Source organism: Trifolium pratense, linkage group LG2 (genome assembly GCF_020283565.1).
Source record: "Trifolium pratense cultivar HEN17-A07 linkage group LG2, ARS_RC_1.1, whole genome shotgun sequence".
Taxonomy (NCBI): Eukaryota; Viridiplantae; Streptophyta; class Magnoliopsida; order Fabales; family Fabaceae; genus Trifolium; species Trifolium pratense.
In genome coordinates this window covers 38,664,138-38,674,256 of record NC_060060.1, presented here as the reverse complement: position 1 = coordinate 38,674,256, position 10,119 = coordinate 38,664,138, and the positions used below count along the sequence as shown (strand labels likewise).

At 35.1% G+C, this 10,119-nt stretch overlaps 2 protein-coding genes across 3 annotated transcripts; both read right to left on the bottom strand.

Moving 5' to 3' along the window:
* Positions 1–740: 740 nt before the first annotated feature.
* Positions 741–3,215, bottom strand: LOC123907200 (embryonic protein DC-8-like). 2 transcript variants are annotated; one of them, XM_045957366.1, is made up of 3 exons: positions 1,723–3,215; positions 1,393–1,689; positions 741–1,133 (listed from the first exon to the last, which is right to left on the bottom strand). In XM_045957366.1, exons 1-3 carry the CDS (start codon positions 2,975–2,977, stop codon positions 967–969), a joined length of 1,719 nt encoding a protein of 572 aa, XP_045813322.1. In that variant the 5' UTR covers positions 2,978–3,215; the 3' UTR covers positions 741–966. The 2 variants fall into 2 exon arrangements, with proteins under 2 accessions (XP_045813322.1, XP_045813321.1); XM_045957365.1 differs by having other exon boundaries at positions 1,393–3,215.
* A 674-nt stretch (positions 3,216–3,889) lies between these two features.
* On the bottom strand, positions 3,890–8,788 carry LOC123907199. Its single transcript, XM_045957364.1, has 4 exons — positions 8,659–8,788; positions 7,958–8,316; positions 5,244–7,152; positions 3,890–4,257 (listed from the first exon to the last, which is right to left on the bottom strand). Exons 2-3 carry the CDS (start codon positions 8,311–8,313, stop codon positions 5,259–5,261), a joined length of 2,250 nt encoding a protein of 749 aa, XP_045813320.1. The 5' UTR covers positions 8,314–8,316; positions 8,659–8,788; the 3' UTR covers positions 3,890–4,257; positions 5,244–5,258.
* Positions 8,789–10,119: the final 1,331 nt, after the last annotated feature.

Here is a 10,119-nt window from a genome sequence, read left to right as displayed (position 1 = left end):
TGATTTTGTAAACCTTTTTATTGAATTTAAGTTAATTTTATTGGTTTGATTGTTAATTCAAGCTCTGAAACAATATAGCCTCTGAACTAGCGTTTCAGCCTCTGAAACAATATAATCTTTGAACCTCACAACTTCTAAAGCTGATATAAGTTCTGAAGCATATGAAGCTCTGAAGCTCTGTTTTGGTTCTAATGCGCGTTTCTGTTTTCTTGGCTTTTAGAGACAGTTAGTTAGTTAGTTTCTGTACAGTTGTAATTCAGTTACTTTTGTTTGTCCTAGGTAGTTAGGCAGTTATCTTCAGTTGAAGTAACAAACTTGTATATAAACAAATAAGACCCTTTGTGGAAGAATAAGATTTTTACTTTTCCTTTATTCAATTTCTGCTTATTCTAAATTCATTCTTCGTTCATCTTTCATTCTTCTGTGCTCTTTGTTTTGGGTTAATTCCCAAACAAATTTGACTTTTCTTATATTTGTTAAATATTGAATTAATTTCTCGAAAGAAAAAAAAGTTAATTGCACGATAAAATAGAGATAGTAGCTATCAATGTCCTGTTCGAGGAGGTATGAGACAAACTACAACCTCTGTATAATTGAGTTAGACTCAACTTTTCTAATAAAATAAAAAATAAATTTTTGTAAAAAATTAATTTTTGTTATATATTAGATCGTTGAAATATCTTCCTATTAGGTTGTATAGTAAACAACTACTATTTTTTTATTCATAGGAATGGAACATGTTGGAGGATTGTAACTAATATTATTTATGAAGGTTTTAAGGAAACAAAAACATATTTGATTTGATACAAAATGTTCAAACTTGTGCTATGTGGTTACGAGACCAAGTACAGCACTAGCAAACAAAACAACAAAGACACATAATATATGCTATATATACACACACAAGATCTTTTCTTCTATGAAAGCATAATTGAAAAACTAGTGACAGAACAAATTATGAGATACTCAAAGCTCAGGATCACGGCGCTGTCCACTCAATTTGTCTTTCACTTGTTGTGATTTTTGCTTTGCAGCTTCTACAGTTTCCTTTGCTGCATTTGCTATGTTACTTGCTTTCTCTGCTGCTGTCTCCTTCACTTCTTTAGCCTTCTCTGCACTGTATTCTCCTGTCCCTGCTCATCACACATTCAATCCTCAACATAATTACTACCTTTACCATACATTAGCCATTTCATTTTATTTACCTTCAAATATTTAGCAAAGATATATAATTCGATGTCCCTGCCAACTGAACTATAACTATAGTTGGCTGAACTATAGTGACACTATATATATATTAGATTATTAGGCTATGCGAGTGTGTTTTTCTCTATAATACCATGCGCAAATTAGAAATGTTAGTAAAAGAAATGAAGTTTGAACTGTACAAACCAGAGGCAACATCTTGGATTTTATCTTTAGTTTTCTGAGCAGTATCAGTTGCATAATTTTTGGTCTTCTGAGTGGCGTCATTGGCATATTCAGAAGCCTCTTTGGTTTTCTGAGCAGCATCATTGGCATATTTAGAAGCTTCTTTGGTTTTCTGAGAAGCATCATTGGCATAATCTTTGGACTTATATTTGGCATCATTGGCATACTCTCTTGTCTTCTCTGAAGCATCACCTGCATAGTCTTTAGACTTGTATGCTGCATCACCTGCATAATCCTTTGCTTTCTGTGCAGCATCACCTACATAGTCTTTAGACTTATATGCAACATCACCAGCATAGTCTTTAGACTTATACGCAGCATCTTTGGTCTTCTCTGCAGCATCGCCGGCATAGTCTTTGGTCTTATATGCTGCATCACCTGCACAATCCTTTGCTTTTTGTGCAGCATCACCAGCATAGTCTTTAGACTTGTATGCTGCATCACCTGCATAATCTTTGGTCTTGTATGCTGCATCTTTGGCTTTTTGAGCAGCATCACTTGCATATTCTTTGGTCTTCTCCGCCGCATCACCAGCATAATCTTTGGTCTTGTATGCTGCATCAGTTGCATACTCGCCAGCATAGTCTTTGGTTTTATAGGCAGCATCTTTGGACTTCTCTGCAGCATCGCCTGCATACTCTTTGGTCTTCTCTACAGCATCACCTGCATAGTCTTTAGACTTGTATGCTGCACCAGTGGCATATTCTTTGGCCTTCTGTGCTGCTTTCTGTGCAGCATCAGTAGCATATTCTTTAGCCTTCTGTGCAGCACTACCGGTATATTCTCTAGCCTTATGAATAGCTTCACCAGCAAAGTCTCTATTGTCTTCTGCATCATCATCATCTTCATAGCTTCCGGTAGCATCACCTGCATACTGTTTAGTCTTCTCAGCAGCATCAGTGGCATAATTCCTGATCTTCTGAGAAGCATCCCAAGCATAGTCTTTGGTTTTCTCAGCAGCATCATGGGCATGATCAGTGGCTTTTTTAGCAGTGTCCTTGGATTTCTGTGCAGTTTCATCTGCATATTCTTTGGTTTTGTGTGCAGTGTCTGAAGCATATTCAGATGCCTTATCAGTGGTGGTACTGTCCTTATCTTTGTCTTTGAAGCCAAGTCCTTCAGTGAGTTTCTCTTTGGCCCATTCAGTCCATGATTCTGCTGCTTCTTTTCCTTCTTTACCAGTTTCTGATGCTTTGTTTGCAGTTTCCTTGGTCTTGGCTTTCACATCTTGAAAATCATGACTTTCCTCTTCATTTGAGGGCATGTGACCAACACTAGAACATTTGCAGTTAATGGCAAACACAAAGAGTAACAACACTGTTACCAAAACAACCCTTGTAGCCATAACTATGTATTTATGTGTGTGACAACAACAAAAACAAAATGAAAGGGAAAAATGTGAGAGAAATGAAAACTTGATTTTCTGGTTTTCAAATTGTTGTAATGTAGAACGTGAGAGAAGAGAAAGTAGTTGAATGAATGAGAATGAGAATGAGAGAGGTTGGTGTATTGGAGGGAGTTTAAAAAGGAGTGAGTTAAGGGACATGGTGGCAAGGTAACATGCAACGTGGCTTGGTTAGAGAAATGTTGAATTTTACGTGTCAGTTAAAGAAACAAAGTATGTTAAATTACTGGTTTTTTGTTTGGTTTGATGTTGCGGTTTCCAAGTTAGTGTGTACGTGTCATAAAAATAACGTTGATGACTTGAAACATAGATGCACCGTTTGTTGAATTTGATTTGATAACACAAAAGAAAGAATAGCAAAATTTAGAACAAAGTTCCTTTTTACCTGTTTGATGTATTCATTCATTCCTGATTCACCGCCAAATGAATTCTTATCATTAAACTCGCTTCATTTATGTGTTACTTTCATTTTTTAAATGGTGAGAAATCACAAAGTTGTCTTAGTATTCTTGACAAACCAAACATGAAAACTTTGTACAAACAAATCTATAACATGGATCAGAATTGAGTCTGAACTAAAAGACAATGGAAACAAATAAACTCCAAAACAAACCCCCTGCAACCCTTTGGATATATAGAAGAAACACATTATTAATCACATAAGCATACAAACTTCTGAAGTTTAAGTTAGTGTGTATTTGCAGTTCACCACCACAACCATCAAAACCATAAGGAAGGAAGCAAAATCATGGTAAAATATTTTGGAGTAAGTCGGGTATCTTCACCTGCAACTGCAATAATACTCAAATTGACGGTAAACTCTCCTATGAGTTTTACTACTGCTTGCCCTAACTCGGACCCATGTTATCTAAACGTTATTGAGTTCAATCACAGTCAAATATGCCATTGAATAAGGAGAAACTAATCTTATATCATCATAAAATATATTAGTCATTCAATTAATTAAACAAGGCACCCATAGATTTCACATTAAAAAGAAAAACTCTTTTGCTTGCAGCTCAAGATGTCTCCTACCTACCAGTCATATTGTTAAGGAGAAATCACACAATTCTGGTCCAACTTTGAATATCTTTACTTAACAAGAGCGCTATTCCATTAAATAGTACAGTAAACAGTTAGAAAATTGCGATGGCGAAAGCCTACACAAAGAACACATGGTTTTGGTTCTTTCTAAACTAAACACACAAAGATTTACTTCGCCAGATAAAGTAATTTGTTCTCTGTCAGATAACAACTGATTGATACAGAAAATGAAGAAAAAAGTAACTGACTAGTCTCTACTTAGGAAGTACATGAACTTGGAGATTCAAACTAGGTCCATATATCCACTAGAATGTATCTTCATGGCCTTTCTCAATCATACTTGGAATATTTGCCTCCTACTTCATTAAAGATTTTCCCTGTGTCACACAAATGTTTCATAAATTTTGTCATTATTGCTTGCTGGTAAAAATAATCATGTAATTCTAAATAACCGGTATCAAGCATCTACATGGACGGTAAAACATTTGAGAAGTAGCTACAAATTCACTGTAATAGTATCAAACATTAAACATACTCTCAAATTTTTGATGTATAACACACTATCTCATATCAATCTGAAGACATAGTAGGTCAAACTGCTAATAGACTTAGGAAAAAAAAAACATAATTGAGATACATATCCTCACTTTAGTTCGCATGAATGCAATGCAATTGCTTTGTTACTCGTATAAGACCCTCTTTGTAGAATTATATTTTACCAAATACTAACAAGCACTCGTGGAAGGGGATATTTTCTTCTAAAATCTGGATTTGAAGGTGTGTGGAATAGGTTTTGAGAAACCAAACAGGCTATTTAGCACCAACACTTCATATGGACACATATTGGTGTCGGTCATTGACACAACATTAACATATATAGTTACACTTGAGAATAAGGTTTTGGTATTGATACTGATTGACTTGAGAGATAAGCTCTCAGCTTGATATTATTTATAATGAAAACTGTACAAAGAGAATCCCTTAATTAAGGTAATAAATAGGGAGTAAATCAATCCTAATAAAAGCAGAATTTTATCCAAGGAATATCTTAATAGTAAAGATTCACGTCGATGCACATCTCCACAATTACATTCAATCACTCAAATTTCCTCAAATTATTACCGAAGTTTATGTGTCTGTTCATAACGTGTCCAGTGTTCGAGTATGTGTCGGTTTTTCATAGTAGTCACTTGGAAAATTGAGAGCTCTAAAAATACATGAATTCATTCCAGTAATTCTATGCAACAATTAAGCATGGAACACAGACACATACACATGGAAGTAATACATTGTAGACAGAAACCTGAACTTAGCTCATGCAGAAGAGAGAGAGAGAGAGAGAGAGAGAGAGAGAGAGACTTACTATGCTGCAACACTATTAAATTTTGCACGTCTTCCGATTGTGGCCAAGTCCCTTGCATTTACCGCACTGCAGCTGACGTTTAATTATATCTATCGATTCAACCTGCTTTGATTTTGGCCGACCAGGAGGGCGCTTAGTTGGTGGAGGGGTTACAGTAACTGTTTCCATATCCGATTCAACCTGGACTGGTCTGTCAATATCCGGCAGAGCGTGAATTGGTTCTGCATATGTTAATCTGTAACTCTCAACTGTGAAGTATCTGGAACAATAGTCATACAGGTCCCTACCAATACATTCAAAGACAGCAATAGCATGGCAGCAAGGAAGGCCAGTAAGTTTCCATCCCTTGCAGCTACAATCCCAAGTATCAATATCAACAATTTCAACAGATTCTCCACAGACCTCAAATGTGGTACCTTGTGAGAGCAACACTTGTAGCGAGCGAGCATCAGATGTTTCCTTTTGGATAATTTCCTCTTTGGATGGTGTCAATTTTGTCATCCACTGATTAGACTCCTCTCGTCGCGTGCTAATTGTTTCCATCATATTACCTCGTAATACATCAATCATCTGAGTGATTGGCAACTCGTGTGCCTCTGATACCCAACTGTAAAATTGCAGTCCGAAATTGGATGTCATATGATTATACCTAGCTCCATTGAAGAATGCATTGGACCAATGCTCTGGCTCACTCTGTATGACCCAGTTGTATGCGTCAGGAGAAATACCTTTTATATTCTCAATACTACGTTCAAAAATTTCTGGTTTGGATGCATAAGCAGCAGCATAAAAATCATTAACCATGAAACGTCTGGCTTCATGAGAAAATTGTCCCTTTAAGTCCCTGTTCAGTTTGTCAGCAAGGTGCCGTAAACAATAGCCATGGTAGCAATTTTCAAATATCTCAGACAATGACGTTTTTAACCCATTCTGAAAATCTGCAACAAATGTAATCTGTTCAGTTGTCAATAAAGCTGATTTCAGCTCCTGAAGAAACCAACGCCAGTTGTCTTCAGTTTCGGCATCTACAACAGCAAAGGCTACAGGAAAAATGCCATCATTTCCGTCAACAGAAGTTGCAGCCAATAATTCTCCTTGATATTTTGAGTTTAAAGGAGTTCTATCAAGGAAAAGGAGAGGGCGACAGGCTTGCCGGAAACCAATTATTGAGGCATGAAATGATACAAAAAGGCGGTGGAAACTTGAGTCCTCTTTTGTCGTGAATGTTGCAAAACTCCCTGGATTGGTCTCTTTTATCTTCTCACAGAAGAATGGCAATTGAGTGTATGCCTCTTTAAAGGAGCCTTGGAGTTGCTCTCTAGCAATTTCTTTTGCACGCCATGCTTGAGAATAGTTTAGCTGAATCCCATACTCCCGCTTTATGTCGTCTGCGATATCCTTTGGCTTGTAATTGGGTGAAGCTTTCAATTTCTCTTTTATAATACTTCCCACCCAACCTCTAGTAGCCCGATACCCAGCTTTGACAGCTGATCCTTCACAAGTATGATTTTTGGTCATTTTCTTGATGCAAATCAACTGAGTGGTTGACAACTTTGATGCATATATTCTCCAGGGACAGCCTTGAGATTTACATTTGACTGTGACACGATGACTATCGTTTTTTTTATATCTGTACGCAAAACCATGAGCAATGGAGTATTTATGCAATGCTTCTCGGAATTCACTAAAACTATTAAACCTTTGGTCCACACCAGTGATGGTATTTTCCCATTGCTGTGCCGCTCTATGACGCTTATCATCATTGGCACCAGAACAAAGAGATTGTGCCGGGGCTTCATTAGCTATATCCACCTCAACTTGATCAATGCATTGTTCAGCATCAACAGCCGCTACATTAATAGGGACAATAGCAGGAACAACAGCTTCTGATACGGTTGTCCTGCTTGACCTGCATTACCATGTATTATTCTATAAACTTTACAAAATAATTCACAAATAAAAGGATCTGGAACTAAATTGTCTAATATATGCTATGTCCATTCATTTTAGTCACAACCGCGACATCAAAGTTATGTAAGTCACGCTTTTATCTGGAGACAACAGTAAAACAGGGTTATCAAATTGAGACTTAAATCGTGAATCAGAAGACCTACTTTCAAATCATAAATCTCATCACGGTGTATTAGGATTCAGCATAGTGAATTGAGACTCGGAATGATATTCATGTTCAAAATAGATGCACACTAGATATTCGTATTGATTAGATATTTAGATTTAGTTTTGTATGGAACCGATATACAACTATGTGTGTATTGTAAGATACCGATATATATGATGTGCAACGTGGTTTGAAATTTAAAAGGTTCAAATATGATTTTAGTCCCTATAAGTTTTTTTGTTTGGATTTTGTCTCTGCAAATTCAAAAATTGTTTGCTTTTTGCCCCTTATGTCATACATTGCCTAATAAAATCATGTCACGTTGCCCAATAAGCTGATAGTAAGGACTAAAATCAACAATTTTGAATCTGCAGAGACCGAGTCCAAACAAAAAACATAGAGACTAAAACCAAAATACGCAATAACTGTATGGACTAAAATCATATTTAAACCAATTTAAAATGTAGCATCATACCCAAGCAGCTATTCCTACAATTATGGGACAATTTAAACTATACTATGTCTACCAATAGCAAAGGAGGTATATTAAAACTAAATATTGAATAATAAGACAAAAAAACTTATGAATAACTACCTACTAGCGGGCATGTTGGACGTGTTTCGAGCTACCACTTCCTCAGTTATAACAAAGACATCAACAGTGCTAGCATCACCAAGGAAACTAACCATCCGTTGTAAATCCTTATCTTTCGAAACTGTAATGAGTGTTTTCTTGTTTCCAGGAAGGAAGTACTTGATGCTCATGGTGGTAACATTGCAGTTAAACATTTCAGCAATTTCTGACTTAAAATCAGTCAAACTTGTCTCCTGATCAATGTCAATTGCATAAGCATCACCTCCATTGTATGACATTGATCCATCTTTGTTGGTCACAAACTCACCTCCTGATTGACATATAGCTATAACTTTCTTTGTAGCTGTAGCAGCCATGTCCTATAAAAAAGTAGTACTACATATTAATTTTTCCTTATTTTTTGGTGGAGAAAAAAAAAAAAAGTACTATGTACTGTAGCTGTCAGAAGTGAAACATCAGTGAAATATAAAATGGGTTGGTTGCATTTGACATTCTGAACCCATAATTGTAAAATGCCCAAATCGTTAAGTATAATTTCAGTATCCAATCAGAAAATTGAAATTCATACAGAATAAATAGAACATAATATGTAATGAAAATTTGTGAAAAAATTGAATCTTTAACGGAAAATAACACTGCCCCACGTGGGAAATCAGCGATTTTGATGAGAAGATAAGAAAAGAAGAAGGAAAAACCCTAACCGGCGGAAGAGAGGACACCGTCGCCAATGAAAGAGCTTCCAATTCTCTGAAACTGTAATTATCTCCCTACGACGCTGTATTTCATGTGGTTTTTTTTTTGGCTATATTTTCTGATTGATATTTTTAATACAACTAAATAGAAATAGAAATTCATTTAAAATTGTTTTTTTTTTTGGGTAAGATTTAAAATTGATCTTTACCAGAAAAAAGAATATGCACATTATAAAATAAATTAATAGTTTTCACCAATAAATAAATAAACAAATAAATCTGACCAAAAAATAAATAAATAAATTGATAGTTGGTTCAAAAATATAAATAAATAAATTGATAGTTTTTTTATTGAACGATTGTATAAAATTAAATTGTTCAAAATTTGTAACTTAAAGCCCCTGTGAGTATATCTTTTTTGGTTGGGACATTGCATGTAAAATATAGGATTGAAATTCAAACTCCGATGCTCCTATTATTTCACCTTAAAAAGTGAAATTCTAGCCATTGTAAAAAAAAATTGTAACTTAAATTAAAGCCTCCAACATTCATAACTTAACGCGGCAAAAAAAATGAATTTTTGTTTTTTTTTTAAAAAACAAATTATATAATATTGAGTTATATCTTCACGACACTTGTTAAATATACTAAAAAAATTAGTAATATTAATAAAATAATTTTTTATATTTTTAAGATATGGAATGCACAAGTTTTAAAATATAATTTGTTTATTAATATGTTTAACCGGTGCCGACGACGACATACTTTTTAAGTTTTACATACATATTTATATTTATAACTTAGAATAAAAAAATAAAAAAAAAATAGTCATACCAATAAATGGATTGTTGTAATTTAGCCATTGTTTTAAGGATAAAACTTATATGCATTTCTTTAGATGTAGTTTTTTCTGTTCCTCTCACAAAAAGGTAGTTATTTATATTTTTTAATTAAAAAAAAATGTTTTTAAATAAAAATAATTTCCCCGTGTATCTAGCACAGTAAGAACTGTGTATATGGAACTGTACATAAGTTTGGTCCTTGTTTTAATATCATACCAATAATTTTTTTTATTGGTATGTCAAATCTTGAATGCTCCACCCAAGATCACTTTGATGAGATGACGCTGGTCTCTTCTAGCTTAACTAAGGTCCTGGACTCCTCGGTTCTATTCCTGACTTGGACATGCAACGATGTTAAAACTATTTGCCATCCATTTGGGTCTACAAGACTCGACGAATTACTCTCTACAATTACGCGCATAGGTTTACTGAGAAAAAATCTTAACACTCCACTTATGGATGAAATTTCAGTCAGGGTCTGTTTGGTTCAACATAGGGGGAGGGGAGGGGAGGTATTTTAATGAAGGGGAAGGGAGGTGAGGGGAGGGGAGGTGAAATTTGTACTTACACATATGTTTGGTTCAAAAGAAGGAAGGGGAGGGGAGGGGAGGAATTTTAATTAGATATA

What these genes read in the sequence shown, in the direction of transcription:
- LOC123907200 (XM_045957365.1), bottom strand. Translation starts at nt 2,977, where the DNA reads ATGTCCCTTAACTCACTCCTTTTTAAACTCCCTCCAATACACCAACCT. An exon ending in AATCCAAGATGTTGCCTCTG is followed by an intron (nt 1,134 to 1,392) that starts GTTTGTACAGTT and finishes TGTGATGAGCAG; the next exon opens with GGACAGGAGAATACAGTGCA.
- LOC123907199 (XM_045957364.1), bottom strand. Translation starts at nt 8,313, where the DNA reads ATGGCTGCTACAGCTACAAAGAAAGTTATAGCTATATGTCAATCAGGA. An exon ending in TCCAACATGCCCGCTAGTAG is followed by an intron (nt 7,153 to 7,957) that starts GTAGTTATTCAT and finishes ATGGTAATGCAG; the next exon opens with GTCAAGCAGGACAACCGTAT.